This window comes from Triticum dicoccoides, chromosome 7A, assembly GCF_002162155.2.
Source record: "Triticum dicoccoides isolate Atlit2015 ecotype Zavitan chromosome 7A, WEW_v2.0, whole genome shotgun sequence".
NCBI classification, from domain to species: Eukaryota; Viridiplantae; Streptophyta; class Magnoliopsida; order Poales; family Poaceae; genus Triticum; species Triticum dicoccoides.
In genome coordinates, this window is record NC_041392.1 from 66,701,622 (window position 1) to 66,727,614 (window position 25,993).

Here is a 25,993-nt window from a genome sequence, read left to right on the forward strand (position 1 = left end):
GGGCGATAAAAATGGTAGAACCTGCTTGATGGGTCATTTTCGCCATTTTAAATATCTAATTCTAATAAATGTTGAACATGGAAATTTCTTTTTTTAATAAAACTTAATATTTCATTAAAATGTAAACTTTATAAAATAACATTTTTTGAGAAGAATGTATTTTTGTAGTAAGAAGTGATTTTTTGGGCGAATTTTAAGTGTTTTTAAATTATGATAGTGTTGCGCGCTAGCCACAACTGTACCGAAAAATATCAGATTGTTCCTTCTAGGAAGGTGATCTTCATGCCCTTCTTCCACCCTGGCTTCACGTCGACCGTTGGGATCTCCACCGTGATCGTCTTTCTACACATAGTTGCCATGAACAAGTAGTGTTTAGTGTTTATTTTAGCACCCAAAATCAGTTTCTTATTTTATTAAAGACATGCATCAAAATTGACACTAAATAATCCAGATTGACCGAGCATGCTAAAATTTGAAGTTGGCTTAAAGATTAGTAAAAACCCATCCAAATCAATAAGACACGGCTGAACTATTTGGTTGAAGTAACAAAGATATTGCAGTGATAATAATGCTGCTTTAGAATAGATCTGAACAATGGTGACTGCCGTTGCACTCTACTGAACAAATTAAATAGACCCAACTGGTCAACTACAAATTTCTCAGGATTAATCTTTGGAACACATGTACCTCATACTGAGGTTAAATAATTCAGAATGATTGAGGAAGCTAAAATCTGAAGACGGCTTAAGATTACTGAAAACTGCCCAAATCAATAATACAACTCAGATGGAACCAACAAGGAAATTGTATTTATCAAATTTAATCTGGAGCAACTAAAATAGTCTTCAATATTCAAGAATGTAGTGGATCTTGATTCTTAATCGGGATAACAAATGACCACATGCATACAACAGAGGGAAGGAGAATATACTCACATGTGTACCACACTTGAATTTCCTACAAGTAAGAAAGGGTAGGGAATAGAATTACAATATAAGGATTCAACTGGATGAACTGTAAATGTTGTAAATACATGAATTGCAAAGGCTTCGCGAGCTGCTGCTTGTCGTGGTCGAGTACGACACTAAAATCTTACCTCCTAACAAAAATTGCTTATAACGATACAACATGTGCCATACTATCAATTCATAATCCAAGAGATGAAGCTAGCTGATTAGCTCAACTAATGCACTGGCGTTTTTCTAATTTCTGACAAAGATGTTACTAACAAAGATACTTAATTGTCCTTTCAAAAAAAAATGCATGCTGAAGTTTTGGATTGGCTTGCTAATAAAGAATGTGGGTGCCTTGTGAGGAGTAGGAGCACGTCCGCCTGTCCACGGCTGTCCAGGGAGAGAGGGAGATGGGGATAGTACCAAATCCGAAGCAACATGTAGCCAACCTGCAAGAAATCCATCGACGGCGGCTCAGATCCCGGCCAACCCCAGCAAGCCCTCAACAGGAGCGCGACACGGGCCCCGCCGCTTGGTCCCCAGTCCCCACGGCCGTGCAGGACTCCCGCATCGGCGGCAGCCCCGAGGGGCCTCCAAGCCGATGCGCGACCCGACACGGGGGAGGGGCTGGCCCCGAGGAGCGGTAACCCGGCGACTCCGTCAGTCAGGAGCTGGGCGGCGCCTTCCGTCATCGCCGCCGTTTGGGGAGGGATGCGGTCCCGGTCGATGCGATCATTGGCCACGGCGAGCAGGACAGACTCGACGGCAGGATTCAGACGGCGGAGCATGGATACAGGAGATGGTGGCGCATCGATGGGAGATGGGTGCGGGCGCGGCTGCGGTGGGCGGAGCGTCGGCGGCGGGCGGCGCGCGGTGAGGCTGGGCGGGGCGGGGCAGGAGGTGGCGGTGGGACGGAGGTCGAGATGGGATCGAGGAGGAAGGTCGTGCGAGCTGGGCTTTTTTTTTCTCTTTTCTCCTCCCTGTACCGGTTATACTGAGCAGAGGTGGTAGGATGACGAAAAAAACGGTGATGAGATTTCTGAGTTTATAACCTTTCCATACGTGGATTAATTGTGATTGATTACCATAAAGGCTGGATTGATGAGATTTCTGAGTTTATAGCCTTTCCATACGTGGATTAATTGTGATTGATTACCATAAAGGCTATCAATCCAGATGGGAGGTGGGACAAATAAACCAGACGAAAAATAACCGGTTGAAAATGGTGGGACTATTCAACCAATTCGTCCATTAGGAGTAGAGATTAAGATTTAGAATTGATTGTCATAAAACTAAATTTTATTGATTGGTAACGTGCTATCAATTCCTTCCCGTTTATAATGTGTCTAGTTAGGAAACTTTGGAAATGTTAGGAAAGTTTTTATTGTGAAGGTAAAAAAAACAACTTGATGAGATATGGTGGTGGGATGTGATACGAAAATAAACCAGACGAAAATAAACCAGACGAAAATAAACCGTGGACGCAATCCTACCAACTCAGACATTAGGAGTAGAGATATCTTGTACGGTTGGTTTAAGTCAGAGATAAGACTAAACCGACCTTCCTAGTTTGTTAAGATTCGTTGCTATCTTCTCATCATCTTGTACTCCAAGTCTTGCCTTGTACATGTCGTGATCATGGGCTTTCTGATCCTATATAAACACGCAATCAGCGGCCTACCAAGGTAGGTTGATACGCTTCCAAATTTACAAACACAAGACAAACGTCACAAAACAAGGCACTAGAAATGCACTATTGGACACCGCAAGTATGTCGCCTAGCAAAAGCACAGGAGTAGCCACAACACAACTAGAAGCAACCAAGTCAGCCGAAGACAAGCGAACTCGCGCTCCTGGATGAGGTCACTAGGCTATGTTGCACTCCTCATCAAACTGTTGCCGGAGAGGGCACTCTGCCCTCTCGCCCCAGACCATGGAGCACTAATCCGGACGGCTAGCAAAAGGACCGATCAAACCGATGGTGCAGTCACGTGTATAGGAAAGGAGGAAAACAAGCTCACTAAGCAGCGGAGTCGAGAAAGAACCTACCCACGCTCGAAGCCAGTCTAAATCTGCCGCTGCGACCAGAGATTTGAACTCATCGATGAAGCCCCCAAGAGAGTAATCAAGCAATCATCACCCAGAGCACTCACATGGGGAGAGAAAGACCCTTTTCAAATAATAGAAAACAAATAACTGATACAATTTTAGTTCTAACTAAAACAATGCCCGTGCATTGCAACGGGATATAAATATTATAGTACGTTAGCTTGTGATTTACCTGTCAATAATAATGCAATTGTGTAAATAAAAGTTTAGCAAATTCTGACCGTGAATTACCTTATACTCTCTCCATTCCTTTATCTAAGGAGTAATTTTCAGCATGTTAACAAGGCACATGATTATGGACTAGTTAGGACGAAATTACCCTTGTCTAATTTGTAGATTAGCGGCAAGTAAATCATTTAGGCTAGGAAAGAAAGAGATACACGCAACCGAGAGAGGGATAATTTCCTTTTCTTTCTCTATAAGGAGATATACATGCAATTAGGGGAAAGATACTTTCCTTTTTCTAGAGGGCCAAGATCGGAATTACGAGGAATTAGAACAAATGCACCTTACATTGTGGAATTTTATCAAAAAACAAATACACCTTATATAAAGGAACGAAGGGAGTATTTTGATTAGAAGTTTGGTAATTGAATTAAAGTGAAATTGATTTAAAAGATAAGTAAATTAAGCTGATTGATTATCATATACATGGAAGGTTGGACAAAGAGATGGTGAGAAGAAAGATGGAATTGAAACCTTACATTCTTTTAAAGTAATAGAGATTACAAAGATGAGTTCCCCGGAACTTCTCACTTAATTTCATCATTGTAACGTGCTTTACATAACCCTATCATTAAGTATTCTAGACATGTCAAGTCAACCCCCGCTAAGTGCGTGGAAGTGTATGAGTGTTGGATGATTTGGTGATATGGATGCTTGGCAAAATTAGTCATCGTAACTTCTGTCCATAGCTTATAGTAATATTTTAGTGCCTCTTCGACACCGTCGTCAACTTCCCAGTCTGGCACTGCACAGTCACGATTGATTAATTGAAAGAGACATTGATTTTAAGAAGCATCCATGGGTGGGTGAAGTCTCTAGCTATGTATGGATGACATGTGATTTTTGCGTCAGTAAGCTTTTCCTAGGAAAAAATTTTAGGGGCTCAAACAGCAGTGACAGTTTGAACTTCAATTCGAATGACGTTTCGTACTTCGAATAAACTGATGAGTTGAAAACTTGAAATTGATAGTTTTGCTCTTGGCTTTTCATAGGTTTTCCTGTCCAGAATTTATAGCTCGGTCAAGATCTTCTGAAACGAATCGACCCGCTAACGACTAATTGATCAGTCAAAAAACTTTGTCCAGCATAAATTGCTTTAGTCCTGGACGACATATATCAATGATGTGGGCCTGTTAAATCGTTTTGCCTGGGCGTGAAGCTTTTCGCTCAAGGGCTGATCCCAGGGCAGTTTTTTTTTCTTTTATCAGTTATATACTAATTTTTTTTCAGTTTGTTTCCCTTTTACATCCCTCTTTTGTATGGAAATATCTGAATATATTTTTACAAATATATGAACATTTATCTCGTATACATGTGAAATGTTTTTTCAAATTGATTAATTTTACCATTATGTCACAATTCCATGTCTGAACGTATTCTTTGAAATATATGCACATTTTTATATGTTTTTTTCCTATTGCATTAACATTTTCTAAAATAAAGGAATTTTTTTATAGGTGAACATTTTCAGTTTTTTGCATTAATACTTTCCCTATTTGAATTTCATTTACAAAACTATTAGGAACCAAAAATTAATTTGAAGATTTATAAAAGAAAACGAAAAGAATTGTGCCTGTTAATGGGCTGCAGAGTGCCTGTCTCATTATGTATTCCTTCAGAACCATTGTCAACGGGCGGGGTTCCTATACGGCGCGTACCGCGCCGGGGAGCTACGTAGCGCGTACCCCCGGCTGGTTTTGGGAAGGTTCTAGAACTTTCCCTGAACCGGGTTTTTCGTTTTTTTTGTTTTCTTTTTCTGTTTTATTTTCGTTTTTTCTTTACTTATATGTTTTCATTTTTACTCTTTTTTCCGCAATTTCCGAAGATCTATTAATTTGTGTTTTATTTTTAAAGTGGTTAACTTTTTTTGGAATGATGAACATTTTTTCAAAACCATGGTTTCATTTTTACTAATTCGTGTACATTCCCCAAAATCATGAACATTGTTTGTAACCCTGAACACTTTTTATAACTCACGAACATTTTTTTCGAAATTGTGAACATTTTCTTAAATTTTTTAACATTTTTTAGAAATTTGTGAACATTCTCTTAAGTTATGAACATGTTTTTGAATTCATGAATATTTTTTCTAAATAATTAACATTTTAAAATTATAGACCACATTTTCAAAATCTTGTACATTTGTTTTCCAAATTTGTGAACTTTTCTTGAATTAGTGAACATTTTTCTTGAATCATGAACATTTGTTTTCAAATTTGTGCACATTTTTCGAATTAGCGAACATTTTTTTGAATCATGAACATTTATTTTCAAATTTGCGAACTTTTTCGAATTAGCAAACATTTTCTTGAATCACGGTTTTTTTTTCAAATTGACGAACATTTTTTGAATTAGCGAACATTTTTCTGAATCGTGAACATTTTCCTCAAATTTTTGAATATTTTTGGAATTAGCCAACCTTTTTTGAATCCTGAACATTTTTTTCAAATTCACAAACATTTTTTGAATTAGTGAACATTTGTTTTCAAATTCGTGAACATTTTTCAAATTAGCGAGTATTTTATTTAATCATGAACATTTTTTTCATATCCACAAACCTTTTTTGAATTAATGAACATTTTTTTGAATCATGATTCTTTTCAAAATCGTGAACATTTTTTGAGTTTGTGGACATCTTTTACAAATTCGTGAACAGGTTTTTAATTCCTGAGCATTTTTCTCTAATCATGAATACGTTTCGAAATCGTGATTGTTTTATTGAAATTAGAAACTTTTCCTGAATTTTTAGAACTTTTTGATATCCCGAATTACTGAAAAAAAGGAAAAAAAAACAAGGCGGCGTCCCGGCCCGCACATCTTCCGCAGCGCGTAGGTCGCCATATAGGTGCTCCTGTCAACGGGGATTAGTTCTAGAGTATTTCTGTGTTGCACATGCTGTATATTGGGCCGTATTCACCTCCGTGTATGGATTCAGTGGCCCAAACATGGACGAGCAACTTGTTTGGGCGAGCTACGCTGGTTCCCTTAAAACCAAATAACTGGCCTTAGTGGTTAGGTCAAGTGATGATGGCGCTCATGCGTCCTTATTTTCATGGAAGTGTTGTTGCTGGTATTGTATTGGTAATTTAATTGCCTGCATCCGTGATGTCTTAGGGCCAGTTCATTTGGGTCGTGGCCTATGCATAAGGTGCTATGAAATTAAGTCTTAGATATATAAGTTGTAGTGGAAATAAGCCCATGAAAATAAGTTATCCGGTTCTTTTCATTTTTATCATCTGAGCTTATTGACTGGCACGTTTGATGAAATGTCTATAATACACATAAATTGCAAGTTTTTCATGATTAACCAATATGGCGGCAGCTGCTGGGACGGGCAGTGACGGGGGACCGACGACGACAGTGGCTCGTCGAGGACCGGTGGCGGCGGCGAGAGAGGAACCCTAGAAGTTTTCTGTTTGTGGTGCAGATGAGAGGCACTAGAGTAAGTGTGTCGTGTATTTCTTTTTGGGCCTCTGTTTGGGTGTGAATGGTGGGATGTGGTGGCATATACGGCGTAATATGTTCGAACAATAGGGGCAATGGGCTATACCTCGTTTTTAAGTGGGCTTATGCGGGAAGCGCCGCTCCCCAGCTTTCTCTCCTTGTGAAGAAAAAAAAGATGGAAATAAGTTAAGCCCCGAGCCCAAAACACATTCTTTTGGATTTCTGAATTATTTTCACAATAGACTGCTAGAAGCCTCAAAAGATCTGGCTCTTAACTAGTCTTGATATTGTATTGGCGCAGAAGTCGGAGGTAATTGATACCTTCTTGATAATAATATATTCTCTTCATACAAAACTATGAAATGCTGCGCACAAGGACTTTTATGTTGCCCTTTGTCTGTCCACATAAGATCACATGGCAAATTAAATGAAGGAAGTAGGCGAGCCACCTTGGTTCCCTTAAAACCCAATATCTGGACTTAGTGGTTAGGCCCATCATTGATGGTGGCACTCATGCGTCCTTATAAGGATGGAGGTGTTGCTGTTGGTATTGTATTGATAATTTAATTGTGTTCATCCTTGATGTCTTTACTACTCTTGATATTGTATTGGTGCAGAGGCCAAATGTAACTGATACCTTCTTGATAATAATATTTTCTCTTCATCCAAAAATCAAAAGGAAGAAATGATGGGCACGGGGACTCTTATATTTCCCATTGAGCATCCACGTAAGATCACACGACTAATTAAATGAAGGAAGCATAGCCACACCAAATTAGTTAACTATGCATGTCAGAGTTTTTTTTAAAGGTTAAACCCCCAACATCTACATCATTGTGATGCACACAACCATTGAAATTTAGTTTTCAACTTATAAACTTAGCATTTTCTCCAAGCACATGTACATTGGGAGGGGTGTTATGTGACAGGATACTAATCGCTGCAACTTATCTCAAATTCTTTTGAACCAGTATTCCCATGTGCTACTATGCCTCTAAATGCGATGAAAGTTCCTTTTGCTTGCCTTAGTCAATTATCTTAACAAAATAACAGTTTCAGTCATATATGTGAGTCTTTCTGCCTGAGGATAAAAATCTGGCTTCACACCTTAGTTTTCTTCCGTAGTACAAGAAGTTGTAGAGTGCTACGTACGCAATGATTTGCCCAAATATTGATGCCACAATTCACATGAACTCACTACAAAAAGAGTGAAAAAGAAGTGTGTCACATCCACTGATAAAGATGTTACAAGAATACACATTCCAAGATCACAACAGTGATCGGAGAAGCGCCACTGATAGATCAAATTCGTGTATACAACAAAAAGCACGACTTCTCAACAAAATTCAGATAGCTGGTTTCAAGAAGCACTAGAATCTCCACGACATTACAAAATCCAGAGACTTAACAATTCCCTCGTTCAGTGAGAGAGAACGAGTATTCATGGTGATTGAACCAGCTATCTGAATTTTGTTGAGAAGTCGTGCTTTTTGTTGTATACACGAATTTGATCTATCAGTGGCGCTTCTCCGATCACTGTTGTGATTTTGTAATGTCGTGGGATTGTTGGTTCCTGGACCACGTTAGATACAGCAGGCACCCCTCGCGTCGCCTCCCCCCGGGCGACGCTAGGGGCCCCAACCCTAGCGCCGCCAGCACCTCCCCCTCCACCCCCTCCTGCCGCCGCTGCCGCCGGCGTGGGCCGCGATGGCGGCGGGCCCGGTGCCAAAGGTCCTGGGGGGGGGAGGCGGCGGGGGCGGCCCTTCTCATGAGATCCAACGGCGGCGGCTAGGACGGAGTATCCGGGCTATGCGGCGGGGGCCCGAGCACCATCGCCGATGGAGCGGCGGCCCTGCATGGACGGCGGCGGTGGTAGTGCCCCATCCGGTGAGGTGGGCTGTCCTGCTCGTGATGGTGACGACGGCTACTGCGGATCCAATGCCCCGTTTGGATCCGTCACGGGGAGGCCTTTCGCCGACCGGCGGCGCGTGGAGGGACCGGTGAGGAGATGCCGGATCTCCGCCGGAGTACCGACGACAACATAAGTCTTCATGGTGAGGTTCCGCTCGGTTCCAGCCAGCCACGAGGTCGGGAAGACGTGGCTTCCGATGAAAATCGCACCAGACTGTGGTCTTGGCGGACGATGGCGGCGTCTCAGACGTCGTTTCCTTCTGGAGGCATCGTCGTTGCAGGTCTCATCAACCTGATCGGGAAGTTCCGGGGGAAACCCTAGATCTGGGTCTACTGGATCGGACGATGACAGTGCTATCGGTATCGTTCTCCCTCATGGGGGCATCGTTTTGGAGCGAGTGCTGGTTGGAGGGGACAAGAGGAGGAGCGGTGTTTCATCTGCTCCATTGATGACGGCGGATCTCGGCGGTGTGGCGCAGTGGAGACTCGGCGCCTGATGAGCGGAGATGGACTCGCGCAGGAGGGTGACGCTACCTGGCGTCATGGTGGCGTCGGCGGCAGTTGGACCGGCCAAGGTTGATACAGCAGTACAGCTCTGAAGATGAATTCGTGGCAGGTGGCTGCGGCGGCCTCATACCCGGCAGGGGTCCTGGTTGAGAAGCACGCCGGACTGGTGGGTGCCCATACCCGGCAGACGTCCTGTGTAGGACCTTAAGTTTTTAGATGTTTAGGTTTGGCTGCGTGGTCTGTTTGGTATTAGGCCCAGACTTTCAGCGCCCCTACATTAACCGGTTACGGATAGTGACAGTTGTTGCTTAGTTTGGTGGCTTTAGACTTATTGTTGTAGAACTCTGTACAGTTTTGTGTCAATAATTAATAAAGTGGCCGTATGCATCGTCCAGATGCATAGGCCGGGGGTCGTCCTCCTTTTCTAAAAAAAATTCATGGTGATTGAAACCCACCAAACGAGCGACCTTGTCATCATCAGTGGTAACGGCGGACATGGCTAGCTAGCAAGCTATGCAAACAGCGATGTAGTAACACATGATTATTCTACTCTTGCACAACACAAGAAAACTATAAAGAGGTGGAACTGATTGTGCAACAGATATTGAAACATTCATCAACACATATTGTGTAATCACAGCCATCACTGTTCTGGGGAAACACGAAGACGGTGAATCAGATGAAGAGTAGCTTCGTCGCGTATATTGTACTCCTCTAGGGTGTGACCATTCTCCAATTGTTTTCCAGCATAGACGAGTCTCTGCTGGTGCACAGGAATGTCCTTCTCAACACAAATCTTCTCGTTCACAAAATGGATTGTATCTAAATTCTCCACATCAAGAGGTAGTGAGGTGCCAGTCAACGTTTTGACACGGATTAGCATCCTCCTCCTTTGGATGGGCAGATCGAGGCTGAGAGTGGATTCATCCTGGATGTCATAATAATCAGCCGAGTACGCCCGTCTTCAAGCTGCTCCCCATTAAAAACAAGGGCGTACTCGGCTGATAGGGCGTACTCGGCTGATTATTATGACATCCAGGATGAATCCAGCAACAACGGCCAGAATCTACGTGGCAGGACTAAAATTATTATGACATGGCGGGCACGACAACGGCCAGAGTCAAGCTCGCTCTGGAGGTGGCGATCGTGGTGGTGGCAACAGCAACAACAACACCCACGGCTCCTCCTCCAACACTCGCTGCACCAGGTGTCAACTCTGCAAGAAGCCGGGCCATGAAGACATTGACTGCTGGCACCGGTTTGATGAGGACTACGTGCCTGATGCACGTCATGCAGCTGCTGCTATCCGTGAGCAAGGAGGAGGTGATGGTGACACGATCTGGTATGCAGACTCAGGTGCCACGGACCATGTCACAAACGAGCTAGAAAAGCTTGCTCTCCGCAAGAGATACCATGGCGACGACCAGATTCACACCGCAAGTGGTGGAGGTATGGAAATTTGTCACATTGGTCAAGTTTCTATTAAATCCCCTAGCCTTAAGCGTGATCTTGTCTTAAAGGATGTTCTTCATGTTCCACAAGCTGACAAAAACCTAGCATCTATGTCTCGTTTAACTTCAGACAATAATGTTTTCTTTGAGACTCATCCCACCTATTTTTTCATAAAGGATCGGGCAACGAGGGAGCTCATTCATCACGGTAGATGCATTGGAGGGCTTTACCTCATCACATCAAGAGTCTTTAGCCGCTGCTGCTATCCGTGAGCAAGGAGGAGGTGATGGTGACACGATCTGGTATGCAGACTCAGGTGCCACGGACCATGTCACAAACGAGCTGGAAAAGCTTGCTCTCCGCAAGAGATACCATGGCGACGACCAGATTCACACCGCAAGTGGTGGAGGTATGGAAATTTGTCACATTGGTCAAGTTTCTATTAAATCCCCTAGCCTTAAGCGTGATCTTGTCTTAAAGGATGTTCTTCATGTTCCACAAGCCGACAAAAACCTAGCATCTATGTCTCGTTTAACTTCAGACAATAATGTTTTCTTTGAGACTCATCCCACCTATTTTTTCATAAAGGATCGGGCAACGAGGGAGCTCATTCATCACGGTAGATGCATTGGAGGGCTTTACCTCATCACATCAAGAGTCTTTAGCCGCAAGCGTCATCGTCAAGTTCATTCCGTCATCAAGCCCTCCCTGGCAAGGTGGCATCAAAGATTAGGACATCCGTCTTCAGTAGTAGTCAAGCAAGTAGTCAATAAAGGCAATCTTTCATTGTCACATAATTCCAATAATGAGTCTGTGTGTGAAGCTTGTCAATGTGCCAAGAGTCACCAACTTCCTTATCCTATTTCAAATAGTGTGTCTCATGCTCCTTTAGAGCTTATTTTCAGTGATGTATGGGGTCATGCAAGAGATTCTTTTAGAAGAAAGAAATACTATGTTAGTTTTATAGATGATTATAGCAAATTTACTTGGATATATTTGCTTAAGTTTAAATCTGAAGTCTTTTCTATTTTCCAAGAGTTTCAAAAACTTGTTGAAAGACACTTCGATAAAAAAATTATTGCAGTCCAAAGTGACTGGGGAGGAGAGTATGAGAAACTCAACTCATTCTTCCGTAGCATAGGCATCATTCATCATGTGTCTTGTCCCCATGCACACGGAACAAAACGGCTCGGCTGAACGTAAGCATCGCCATATTGTTGAAGTTGGTTTATCCCTTCTAGCTCATGCATCTATGCCACTCAAATACTGGGATGACGCATTTATCACGGCTACCTATCTTATTAATCGCCTCCCTAGCAGAGTCATTAGCAACACCACTCCATTGGAACGTTTGTTTCATCAAAAACCAGACTACAATGCTCTCAAAATTTTTGGGTGTGCATGTTACCCAAATTTACGTCCTTACAATCGTCACAAACTCGAGTTTCGTTCAACACAGTGCGTTTTTCTTGGCTACAGTAACCTTCATAAAGGATATAAGTGCCTAGAGATTGCCACATGTCGTATCTATATTTCTCGAGATGTCGTTTTTGATGAAACATTATTTCCTTTTGCCAAACTTCATCCCAATGCCGGAGCCCTTTTACGTGCTGAAATTTCTCTCCTTCCAGATTATATGTCAAATTCTGATCACGGGGGTGAATTTAATAGAACTGATCTTGTGCAAAAATCCATTGAAAATTTTGATTCAGGTGATACTTGTGCAGCAGCAGGCTATAATTTTATGTGCACAGATGTAGCCAAAACTGGCGCTGGATCCCAGGAGGATGCTGGTGGCAGCGCTGTCAGTCGGTTGCACCGATCCGAGGCGGATCTACGCGGCAGCGCTGTCAGTCGGTTGCCCCGATCCGAGGCGGATCTGCGCGGCAGCCCTGCTGCGTCGACAGGCGAGGGATCCTAGGCGGAGTCTGTCGCCACGCGCGACCCAGCCGATCGGGTGGCCGACAGCCCGGCAGGTGCGGAGCCCACCAGCCCAGCAGAGGCGGGCGGAGACGACCCATCTGATGCCACGAGTCCGCCCGCTCGGTCCAGTGGGGCTCGCGCCAGGGCCAGGGCGTGCACGCCCGACCAGGAACGAAGCTCCACACAGACTGACTCTCCTGGAAGGGTGAGTTCGATGCCGATTCCTTCTGTTGCATCGGATCTGGAGCCGGATGCTGCATCTGATTCACCCGGATCTTCTGTGGTGAGATCTACAGCAGAACCTGTGCTTCCTCGTCGCCATACAAGATCTCAATCAGGCATTATAAAGGAAAAGGAATACACTGACGGTACTATAAGGTATGATAAAGTCAAGCGTGCATTTCTTACCAGCACCGGTGAGCCAACTCATTTACATGATGCTCGTGCTCACAAAGATTGGAAGAAAGCTATGGATAGCGAATATGATGCACTTATTAAAAATAGAACTTGGCATCTAGTGCCACCAAAAAGGGGAAACAATGTGATTGGTTGTAAGTGGGTATACAAAATCAAAAGAAAAGCTGATGGAAGCATAGACAGATAGAAGGCTAGACTAGTTGCAAAGGGGTTTAAGCAAATGTTTGGTATTGATTATGAGGATACCTTTAGTCCTGTTATTAAAGCAGCCACTATTCGACTTGTGTTGTCTATTGCTATTTCCAGAGGATGGAGCTTGCGACAACTAGATGTTCAGAACGCGTTTCTTCATGGTGTTCTTGAGGAAGAAGTGTTCATGCGGCAGCCACCAGGATATGAAAATAAGAATACACCACATTATGTCTGTAAGTTGGACAAAGCTTTGTATGGTTTGAAACAGGCCTCAAGAGCCTGGTACTCAAGGTTGAGCACTCAGTTACAAAAGCTTGGGTTTACACCATCAAAGGCAGATACCTCACTATTCTTTTACAGTAAGAGCAATACTACCATATTTGTTCTTGTTTATGTTGATGATATAATTGTTGCTAGTTCAAGTCCAGATGCTACTACCTGTCTGCTTAAGGATCTGAAACTAGAGTTTGCTCTTCATTACTTTCTTGGAATTGAGGTCAAGAAGGTAAAAGATGGCATACTTCTTATGCAGGAAAAATATACCACTGATATTCTCAGAAGAGTAGGTATGGAAAAGTGTAAGTCTGTCAGTACACCTATCTCTACTTCAGAAAAACTTACTATTGAAAGTGGAGAAGCACTGGGGTCAGAGGATGCAACAAATTATAGAAGTGTTGTAGGTGCATTGCAGTATTTGACTCTTACACGTCCTGATATTTCCTATTCTGTGAACAAAATGTGCCAGTATTTACATGCTCCTACTACAACTCATTGGACTGTAGTAAAAAGGATTTTGAGGTATCTCAAATTTATGGAGGGACTTGGAATTCAGATTGTAAAGTCTCCATCTCTACTTGTGTCTGCCTACTCCGATGCAGATTGGGCAGGGTGTGCTGATGATAGGAGATCTACAGGTGGCTTTGCTGTGTTTCTGGGAACAAATCTTGTGTCGTGGAGTGCAAGAAAACAAGCTACTGTATCAAGGTCAAGTATCGAAGCAGAGTATAAGGCGTTAGCAAATGCTATAGCTGAAGTAATGTGGATTCAGACGTTGCTTCATGAACTTGGAATTGAAGTTCCACGAGCTGCGAGATTGTGGTGTGACAACATTGGCGCAACCTATCTTTCAACTAATCCCGTGTTCCATGCACATACAAAGCATATTGAGGTTGATTTTCATTTTGTCAGAGAAAGAGTAGCACGCAAATTTCTTGATATACGGTTTATTCCGACATGCGATCAACTTGCTGATGGCTTCACAAAACCTCTCACAATGAGAAGGTTAGACGAGTTCAAATACAATCTCAACCATGGTACATCGTCATATGGTTTAGATTGAGGGGGAGTGTTAGACAAAATAGATATAGAATTAGGACTCTGTTACTGTATCTCTGTTTAAACTCCTTCTTCCTATCCTCATGTATCTGGACGTATCCTAGCGACCGTCCCTTTCTTGTACGCCACGACAGGCTTATGCCATCGATCAATATAAACCACACGCGGCCCTATGGGGTAGATATGCTTCAATCTTTCAATCCGACCCAACAGATTATCACAGCGAGCACCAGCAGAGATTGATAAAATTAGCAAGATGTTAGGTCGAGGTGAACGTACCTTGATGCTATCTCGAGGAAGCGGAGGGTGATCGAGCGTACGTTTGAAGCGCAAATAGAGAGAGATAGCTCGCTAGGTTGGGAATCGGATAGGAGCCTGAACTGACGAGCCAATTTATAGTGGGGTTTTTCTCTCCTTTTCGAAACTTATGTGGCGGAATTTTTTTTGAATATGCACGAGTGTGCATACTATATATTAAAGAAAGGGGATGAGGATAGGAACCCCGCCACGTTGACGGTTACATGTTACATGCGGACCAACTCCGCCAGCCTAGCCGCACACTACTCTAGCCTAACTCCTCGCTTCGGGGCACCTCACTAGCCCTCCAATGAGAGGCTCTACATTCCCTTTTAAGATGTCGGCTTGCTTCCATGCGCGTCCCTCGGCATCAATTTTGTTCACGAGCGCCCTTGATGAGAGGGGGGCGTCATCGAAGAGAATCGCGTTCCGGTGTTTTCATATCTCCCACAACACGAGTAGTAAGATTGCAAGCATGTTCTTCGCTCCTTGTCCATGTCTACCTATGACAGCGCACCAGTCACGTAGCCTCGAGTCATGGCTCGGCGTCCACTGTGGCCTATCAAGCGTTCTGCATATGACCAACCAGATTTCTCTTGCGAAGACGCAACCAAGGAGAAGATGATCAATGGTCTCCTCATGCTGATTGCGGAAGGGGCATGCGTCCTGGTGATCTAGTCCACGCCTAGCAAGTCTGTCCGAGGTCCAGCACCTATTATGCATCGCAAGCCAAAGACAGAACCTGCAACGTAGTGGGGCCTTGGATTTCCATGTAAATTTTGCCGTGGGTTCCACCTCACGCCCCATGAATTTGGCCCCATATGCTGATCTTGTGGAGTAGTCCCCGTTGGCCTCCCAGTTCCACATGATGTAATATGTCTCCTCCGGCACCAGGAATGTTTTGGTCACCTGATCCCAAAGATGCATGTACTCATTAAGCTGTTGAGCAGTGAGGTTAGGTCCAATGTCCAAGGCCTATTCTGAAGGAAATATGCCCTAGAGGTAATAATAAAGTTATTATTTATTTCCTTATTTCATGATAAATGTTTATTATTCATGCTAGAATTGTATTAACCGGAGACATGATACATGTGTGAATACATGGACAAACAGAGTGTCACTAGTATGCCTCTACTTGACTAGCTCGTTGATCAAAGATGGTTATGTTTCCTAACCATAGACATGAGTTGTCATTTGATAAACAGGATCACATCATTAGGAGAATGATGTGATTGACTTGAGCCATTTTCGTCAGCTTAGCACTTGATCGTTTTAGTTTACTGCTATTGCTTTCTTCATGAATTATACATGTTCCCATGACTATGAGATTATGTAACTCCCGATTACCAGAGGAACACTTTGTGTGCTACCAAACATCACAACGTAACTGGGTGATTATAAAGGTTCTCTACAGGTGTCTCCGATGGTACTTCTTGAATTGACATAGATCAAGATTAGGATTTGTCATTCCGATTGTCGGAGAGGTATCTCTGGGTCCACTCGGTAATGCACATCACTATAAGCCTTGCAAGCATTGTAGCTATTGAGTTAGTTGCGGGATGATGCATTACAGAACAAGTCAAGTGACTTGCCAGTAACGAGATTGAACTAGGTATTGAGATACCGACGATCGAATCTCGGGCAAGTAACATACCGATGACAAAGAGAACAACGTATGTTGTTATGCGGTTTGACCGATAAAGATCTTCGTAGAATATGTAGGAGCCAATATGAGCATCTAGGTTCCATTATTGGTTATTGACCGGAGACGTGTCTCGGTCATGTCTACATAGTTCTCGAACCCGTAGGGTCCGCATGCTTAAAGTTTGGTGACGATCGGTATTATGAGTTTATGTGATTTGATGTATCGTAGGTAGTTCGGAGTCCCGTATGAGATTGACGACATGACGAGGAGTCTCGAAATGGTCGAGACGTAAAGATCGATATATTGGACGACTATATTCGGACATCAGAAAGGTTCCGAATGATTTGGGTATTTTTTGGAGTATCTGGGGAGTTACGGGAATACAGGAGTACATATGGACCTTAGTGGGCTTTAAGGGAAAAGAGGAGAAGCCACGAGGGCAGGCCGCGCGCCCCCCATGGGCCTAGTTCGAATTGGACTAGGGGAGGGGCCGTGCCCCCTCTTTCCTTCTCCTCCCCTCTCCTTCCTTTCCCCTCCTAGTAGGACTAGGAAAGGAGGAATACTACTCCTACTAGGAGGAGGATTCCTCCCTCCTTTGGCGCGCCTAGAGAGGCAGGCCGGCCTCCCCTTGCTCCTTTATATACGGGGGCAGGGGGCACCCCAAGACACACAAGTTGATCATTGATCCCTTAGCCGTGTGCGGTGTCCCCTCCATCATAATCCACCTCGATCATATCGTAGCGGTGCTTAGGCGAAACCCTACGTCGGTAGTAACATCATCACCGTCAACACGCCCGTCGTGCTGACGGAACTCCCCCGTGAAGCTCTGCTGGATCGGAGTTCGTGGGACGTCATGGAGCTGAATGTGTGCTGACCTCGGAGGTGCCGTCCGTACGGTACTTGGATCGGTTGGGTTATGAAGACGTACGACTACATCAGCCGCGTTGTGCTAACACTTCCGCTTTCGGTCTACGAGGGTACGTAGACACACTCTCCCCTCTCGTTGCTATGCATCACCATGATCCTGTGTGTGTGCGTAGGATTTTTTTAAATTACTACGTTCCCCAACAGTGGCATCCGAGCCAGGTTTGTGCGTAGATGTTATATGCACAAGTAGAACACAAGTGAGTTGTGGGCGATACAAGTCATACTGCTTACCAGCATGTCATACTTTGGTTCGGCGGTATTGTTGGATGAAGCGGCCCGGACCAACATTACGCGTACGCTTATGCAAGACTGGTTCTATCGATGTGCTTTGCACACAGGTGGCTGGCGGGTGTCAGTTTCTCCAACTTTAGTTGAACTGAGTGTGGCTACGCCCGGTCCTTGAGAAGGTTAAAACAACACTAACTTGACGAACTATCGTTGTGGTTTTGATGCGTAGGTAAGAACGGTTCTTGCTCAAGCCCATAGCAGCCACGTTAAACTTGCAACAACAAAGTAGAGGGCGTCTAACTTGTTTTTGTAGGGCATGTTGTGATGTGACATGGTCAAGACATGATGCTATATTTTGTTGTATGAGATGATCATGTTTTGTTGAAGTTATCGGCAACTGGCAGAAGCCTTATGGTTGTCTCTTTATTGAATAAGATGCAAGTGCCAAATAATTGCTTTACTTTATCGCTATGCGATAGCAATAGTTGCAAGAGCAATAGTTGGCGAGACGACCATGTGATGACACATTGATATAGATCAAGATGATGGAGATCATGGTGTCATGCCGGTGACGATAGTGATCATGACGATGCTTTGGAGATGGAGATCAAAGGCACAAGATGATGATGGCCATATCATGTCACATATTTTAATTGCATGCGATGTTTATCTTTTATACATCTTATTTTGCTTAGTTCGGCGGTAGCTTTATAAGATGACCCCTTTCTAAAATTTCAAGGTATAAGTGTTCTCCCTGAGTATGCACCGCTGTGACAGTTCTTCGTGCCAAGACACCACGTGATGATCGGGTGTGATAAGCTCTACGTTCAAATACAACGGGTGTAAGCCAGTTTTGCACACGCAGAATACTCGGGTTAAACTTGACGAGCCTAGCATATGCATATATGGCCTCGGAACACTGGAGACCGAAAGGTCGAGCGTGAATCATATAGTAGATATGATCAACATAGTGATGTTCACCATTGAAAACTACTCCATCTCACGTGATGATCGTACATGGTTTAGTTGATTTGGATCACGTGATCACTTAGATGATTAGAGGGATGTCTATCTAAGTGGGAGTTCTTAAGTAATATGATTAATTGAACTTTAATTTATCATGAACTTAGTCCTGACAGTATTTTGCAAATAATGTTGTAGATCAATAGCTCGCGTTGTTGCTTCCCTATGTTTTATATGTGTTCCTAGAGAAAACTAAGTTGAAAGATGACAATAGCAATGATGCGGACTGGGTCCATGATCTGAGGTTTATCCTCATTGCTGCACATAAGAATTATGTCCTTGATGCACCGCTAGGTGACAGACCTATTGCAGGAGCAGATGCAGACGTTATGAATGTTTGGCTAGCTCAATATGATGACTACTTGATAGTTTAGTGCACCATGCTTAACGGCTTAGAATCGGGACTTCAAAGACGTTTTGAACGTCATGGACCATATGAGATGTTCCAGGAGTTGAAGTTAATATTTCAAGCAAATACCCGAGTTGAGAGATATGAAGTCTCCAACAAGTTCTATAGCTAAAAGATAGAGGAGAATAGCTCAAGCAGCGAGCATGTGCTCAGAATGTCTGAGTACTACAATCACTTGAATCAAGTGGGAGTTAATCTTTCAGATAAGATAGTGATTGACAGAGTTCTCTAGTCACTATCACCAAGTTACTGGAACTTCGTGATGAACTATAATATGCAAGTGATAATGGAAACGATTCCCAAGCTCTTCGTGATGCTGAAATCAACGAAGGTAGAAATCAAGAAAAGCATCAAGTGTTGATGGTTGACAAGACCGTTAGTTTCAAGAAAAGGGCAAAGAGAAGAAGGGGAACTTCAAGAAGAACGGCAAGCAAGTTGCTTCTCAAGTGAAGAAGCCCAAGTCTAGACCTAAGCCTGAGACGAAAGTGCTTCTACTACAAAGGGACTGGTCACTAGAAGCAGAACTGCCCCAAGTATTTGGCAGATAAGAAGGATGGCAAAGTGAACAAAGGTATATTTGATATATACGTTATTGATGTGTACTATACTAGTGTTTATAGCAACCCCTCAGTATTTGATACTAGTTCAGTTGCTGAGATTAGTAACTCGAAATGGGAGTTGCAGAATGAACAGAGACTAGTTAAGGGTGAAGTGACGATGTGTGTTGGATGTGGTTCCAAGATTGATATGATCATCATCGCACACTCCCTATACTTTCGGGATTAGTGTTGTACCTAAATAAATGTTATTTGGCGTTTGCGTTAAGCATGAATATGATTTGATCATGTTTATTGCAATACAGTTATTCATTTAAAGTCAAAGAATAATTGTTGTTCTGTTTACATGAATAAAACCTTCAATGGTCATACACCCAAGGTGAATGGTTTATTGAATCTCGATCGTAGTGATACACATATTCATAATATTGAAGCCAAAAGATGCAAAGTTAATAATGATAGTGCAACTTATTTGTGGCACTACCGTTTAGGTCATATTGGTGTAAAGCGCATGAAGAAATCCATGCTGATGGGCTTTTGGAATCACTTGATTATGAATCAGTTGATGCTTGCGAACCATGCCTCATGGGCAAGATGACTAAGACTCCGTTCTCCAGAACAATGGAGCGAGCAACAGACTTGTTGGAAATAATACATACTGATGTATGCAGTCCGATGAGTGTTGAGGCTCGCAACAGGTATTGTTATTTTCTGACCTTCACAGATGATTTAAGTAAGATATGGGTATATCTTCTTGATGAAACATTAATCTGAAACATTTTAAAAGTTCAAATAATTTCAGAGTGAAGTGGAAAATCATCATAACAAGAAAATAAAGTTTCTATGATCTGATCATGGAGGAGAATATTTGAGTTACGAGTTTGGTCTTCATTTGAAACAATGCGGAATAGTTTCGCAACTCACGCCACCTGGAACACCACAACGTAATGGTGTGTGCGAACATCGTAACCGTACTTTATTAGATATGGTACAATCAATGATGTATCTTACCGATTTACCACTATCGTTTTGGGGTTATGCATTAGAGACAGCTGCATTCACGTTAAATAGGGCACCATCTAAATCCGTTGAGACGACGCCATATGAACTGTGGTTTGGCAAGAAACCAAAGTTCTCGTTTCTTAAAGTTTGGGACTGCAATGCTTATGTGAAAAAGTTTCAACCTGATAAGCTCGAACCCAAATCGGAGAAATGTGTCTTCATAGAATACCCAAAGGAAACTAGTGGGTACACCTTCTATCACAGATCCGAAGGCAAGACATTCGTTGCTAAGAATGGATCCTTTCTAGAGAAAGAGTTTCTCTCGAAAGAAGTGAGTGGGAGGAAAGTAGAACTTGATGAGGTAATTGTACCTGCTCCCTTGTTGGAAATTAGTTCATCACAGAAATCTGTTCCTGTGACTCCTGCACCAATTAGTGAGGAAGCTAGTGATGATGATCATGTAACTTCAGATCAAGTTACTACCGAACCTCGTAGGTCAACCAGAGTGAGATCCACACCAGAGCGGTATGGTAATCCTTTCTGGAAGTCATGTTACTAGACCATGACGAACCTACGAACTATGAGGAAGCGATGATGAGCCCAGATTCCGTGAAATGGCTTGAGGCCATGAAGTCTGAGATGGGATCCATGTATGAGAACAAAGTATGGACTTTGATTAACTTGCCCGATGATCGGTGAGTCATTTAGAATAAATGGATCTTCAAGAGGAAGACGGACGCTGATAGTAGTGTTACTATCTACAAAGCTCGAATTGTCGCAAAAGGTTTTCGACAAGTTCAAGGTGTTGACTGATAACCCACAAGTATAGGGGATTGCAACACTTTTCGAGGGTAGTGTATTCAACCCAAATTTATTGATTCGACACAAGGGGAGCCAAAGAATATTCTCAAGTATTAGCAGCTGAGTTGTCAATTCAACCACACCTGGAAACTTAATATCTGCAAAAAAGTGTTTAGTAGCAAAGTAATATGATAGTAGTGGTAATGATAGCAAAAGTAACGGTAGCAAAAGTAATGTTTTTGGTATTTTGTAGTGATGATAACAATAGCAACGGAAAAATAAATAAGCAAAGAACAATATATGGAAAGCTCGTAGGCAATGGATCAGTGATGGAGAATTATGTCGGATGCGGTTCATCATGTAACAGTCATAACCTAGGGTGACACAGAACTAGCTCCAGTTCATCAATGTAATGTAGGCATGTATTCCGAATATAATCATACGTGCTTATGGAAAATAACTTGCATGACATCTTTTGTCCTACCCTCCCATGGCAGTTGGGTCCTATTGGAAACTAAGGGATATTAAGGACTCCTTTTAATAGAGTACCGGACCAAAGCATTAACACATAGTGAATACATGAACTCCTCAAACTACGGTCATCACCGGGAGTGGTCCCAATTATTGTCACTTCGGGGTTGCCGGATCATAGCACATAGTAGGTGACTATAGACTTGCAAGATAGGATCAAGAACTCACGTATATTCATGAAAACATAATAGTTTCAGATCTGAAATCATGGCACTCGGGCCCTAGTGACAAGCATTAAGCATAGCAAACTCATATCAACATCAATCTCAGAACATAGTGGATACTAGGGATCAAACTCTAACAAAACTAACTCGATTACACGATAAATCTCATCCAACCCATCACCGTCCAGCAAGCCTACGATGAAATTACTCATGCACGGCTGTGAGCACCATGAAATTGGTGATGGAGGATGGTTGATGATGACGCCGGCGACGGATTCCCCTCTCCGGAGCCCCGAACGAACTCCAGATCAGCCATCCCGAGAGAGTTTAAGGCTTGGCGGCGGCTCCGTATCGTAAAACACGATGAATCCTTTTCCTTTATTTTTTCTCCCCGAGCACAAATATATGGAGTTGGAGTTGAGGTCGGTGGAGCTCCAGGGGGCCCACGAGGCAGGGGGTGCACCCAGGGGGGCAGGCGCGCCCCCCACCCTCGTGGCTAGGGTGTGGGCCCCTGGCCTTGATTCTTTGCCAGTATTTTTTATTATTTCCAAAAATAATCTCCGTGGAGTTTCAGGTCATTCCGAGAACTTTTGTTTCTGCACATAAATAACACCATGGCAATTCTGCTGAAAACAGCATCAGTCCGGGTTAGTTCCATTCAAATCATGCAAGTTAGAGTCCAAAACAAGGGCAAAAGTGTTTGGAAAAGTAGATACGACGGAGACGTATCATTGACTACGATGAGATGCTCTCACTCATATCGATGCTTAAAAGTCTGTCCGAATCATGTTAGAAGTTGCCGCATGTTATGAAATCTGGCAAATGGATATCAAAACTATATTCCTTAATGGATTTATTAAAGAAGAGTTGTATATGATGCAACGAGAAGGTTTTGTCAATTCTAAAGATGCTGACAAAGTGTGCAAGCTCCAGCGATCCATCTATGGACTGGTGCAAGCATCTCAGAGTTGGAATATATGCTTTGATGAGTTGATCAAAGTATATAGTTTTATACAGACTTGCGGTGAAGCCTGTATTTACAAGAAAGTGAGTGGGAGCACTACAACATTTCTGATAAGTATATGTGAATGACATATTGTTGATCGGAAATAATGTAGAATTTTCTGGAAAGCATAAAGGAATGTTTGAAAGGAGTTTTTCAAAGAAAGACCTCGGTGAAGCTACTTACATATTGAGCATCAAGAGATAGATCAAGACGTTTGATATATTTTCAATGAGTACATACCTTGACAAGATTTTGAAGTAGTTCAAAATGGAACAGTCAAAGAAGGAGTTCTTACCTGTGATGCAAGGTATGAAGTTGAGAAAAGACTCAAAACCCAAGCACGGCAGAAAATAGAAAGAGAATGAAAAGTCATTCCCTATGTCTCAGTCATAGGTTCTATAAAGTATGCTAGGCCGTTTACCAGTCCTATTGTATACCTTAGCATTTTTCTAGCAAGGGAGTAAAATAGTGATCTAGGAGTAGATCACTGGACAGCGGTCAAAATTATCCTTAGAGGACTAAGGAAATATTTCTCGGTTATGGAGGTGATAAAAGAGTTCGTGTAAAGAGTTACGTTGATGCAAGCTTTTTACATCGATGTAGATGACTCTAAGTCTCGATCTGGATACATATTGAAAGTGGGAGCAATTAGCTAGAGTAGCTCCGTGCAGAGCATTGTAGACATAGAAATTTGCGAAATACGTACGGATCTGAATGTTGCAGACCCATAGACTAAACTTCTCTCACAAGCAAAACATGATCAATCTTTGGGTATTAATCACATAGCGATGTAAACTAGATTACTGACTCTAGTAAACCCTTTTGGTATTAGTCACATGGAGATGTGAACTAATCACATAAAGATGTGAACTAGATTATTGACTCTAATGCAATTGGGAGACTGAAGGAAATATGCCCTAGAGGCAATAATAAATTTATTATTTATTTCCTTATTTCATGATAAATGTTTATTATTCATGCTAGAATTGTATTAACCGGAAACATGATAAATGTATGAATACATAGACAAACAAAGTGTCACTAGTATGCCTCTACTTGACTAGCTCGTTGATCAAAGATGGTTATGTTTCCTAACCATAGACATGAGTTGTCATTTGATAAACGGGATCACATCATTAGGAGAATGATGTGATTGACTTGACCCATTTCGTAAGCTTAGCACTTGATCGTTTTAGTTTACTGCTATTGCTTTCTTCATGACTTATACATGTTCCTATGACTATGAGATTATGTAACTCCCGATTACCGGAGGAACACTATGTGTGCTACCAAACATCACAACGTAACTGGGTGATTATAAAGGTGCTCTACAGGTGTCTCCGATGGTACTTGTTGAGTTGACATAGAACAAGATTAGGATTTGTCACTCCGATTGTGCTACCTCTTGAGCACTGCGTTGGTTTTCCCCGAAGAGGAAGGGATGATGCAGCAAAGTAACATAAATATGTTGGAAATATGCCCTAGAGGCAATAATAAAAGGATTATTATTATATTTCCTTGTTCATGATAATTGTCTTTTATTCATGCTATAATTGTGTTATCCGGAAATCGTAATACATGTGTGAATACATAGACACCAACATGTCCCTAGTAAGCCTCTAGTTGACTAGCTCGTTGATCAACAGATAGTCATGGTTTCCTGACTATGGACATTGGATGTCATTGATGACGAGATCACATCATTAGGAGAATGATGTGATGGACAAGACCCAATCCTAAACATAGCACAAGATCGTATAGTTCGTTTATAAGAGTTTTTCCAATGTCAAGTATCTTTTCCTTAGACCATGAGATCGTGTAACTCCCGGATGCCGTAGGAGTGCTTTGGGTGTGCCAAACGTCACAACGTAACTGGGTGACTATAAAGGTATACTACGGGTATCTCCGAAAGTGTCTGTTGGGTTGACACGGATCAAGACTGGGATTTGTCACTCCGTATGACAGAGAGGTATCTCTGGGCCCACTCGGTATTGCATCATCATAATGAGCTCAAAGTGACCAAGTGTCTGGTCATGGGATCGTGCATTACGGTACGAGTAAAGTGACTTGCCGGTAACGAGATTGAACGAGGTATTGGGATACCGACGATCGAATCTCGGGCAAGTAACGTACCGATTGACAATGGGAATTGTATACGGGGTTGCTTGAATCCTCGACATCGTTGTTCATCCGATGAGATCATCGAGGAGCATGTGGGAGTCAACATGGGTATCCAGATCCCGCTGTTGGTTATTGACCAGAGAGCCATCTCGGTCATGTCTACATGTCTACCGAACCCGTAGGGTCTACACACTTAAGGTTCGGTGACGCTAGGGTTGTAGAGATATGAATATGCAGTAACCCGAAAGTTGTTCGGAGTCCCAGATGAGATCCCGGACGTCACGAGGAGTTCCGGAATGGTCTGGAGGTGAAGAATTATCTATAGGAAGTGCAGTTTCGGCCATCGGGAGAGTTTCGGGGGTTAGCGGTATTGTACCGGGACCACCGGATGGGTCCCGGGGGTCCACCGGGTGGGGCCACCCATCCCGGAGGGCCCCATGGGCTAAAGTGGGGAAGGGAACCAACCCATAGTGGGCTGGTGCGCCCCCCTTGGCCCACCCCATGCGCCTAGGGTTGGGAACCGTAGGGTGGGGGGGCGCCCCACCTGGCTTGGAGGGCACTCGACCCCTTGGCCGCCGCCCCCCCTAGGAGATCCCATCTCCTAGGGCCGGCGCACCCCCTAGGGGTCCTATATAAAGGGGGGGGGGGTAGGGAGGGGGCAGCCGCACCCTTGAGTCTTGGCGCCTCCCTCTCCCCTGCTACACCTCCCCCTCTCGCAGTAGAACGGCGAAGCCCTGCTGCGGTGACCCCTGCATCCACCACCACGCCATCGTGCTGCTGGATCTTCATCAACCTCTCCTTCCCCCTTGCTGGA

General features: G+C 43.3%; 1 protein-coding gene across 1 annotated transcript in view; it reads right to left on the reverse strand.

Annotated features, from left to right (window-relative positions):
• Window positions 1-251: 251 nt before the first annotated feature.
• LOC119333117 (polyubiquitin 3-like) overlaps window positions 252-25,993 on the reverse strand; it is a 137,192-nt gene continuing 111,450 nt past the window's right edge. The window contains exons 6-10 of the mRNA XM_037606129.1: window positions 9,811-10,033; window positions 1,403-1,933; window positions 936-957; window positions 688-760; window positions 252-342 (exon numbers count right to left, since the gene is read on the reverse strand). Coding sequence (XP_037462026.1) covers window positions 252-342; window positions 688-760; window positions 936-957; window positions 1,403-1,933; window positions 9,811-10,033 — 940 coding nt within the window. The remainder of the gene's footprint in view (window positions 343-687; window positions 761-935; window positions 958-1,402; window positions 1,934-9,810; window positions 10,034-25,993) is intronic.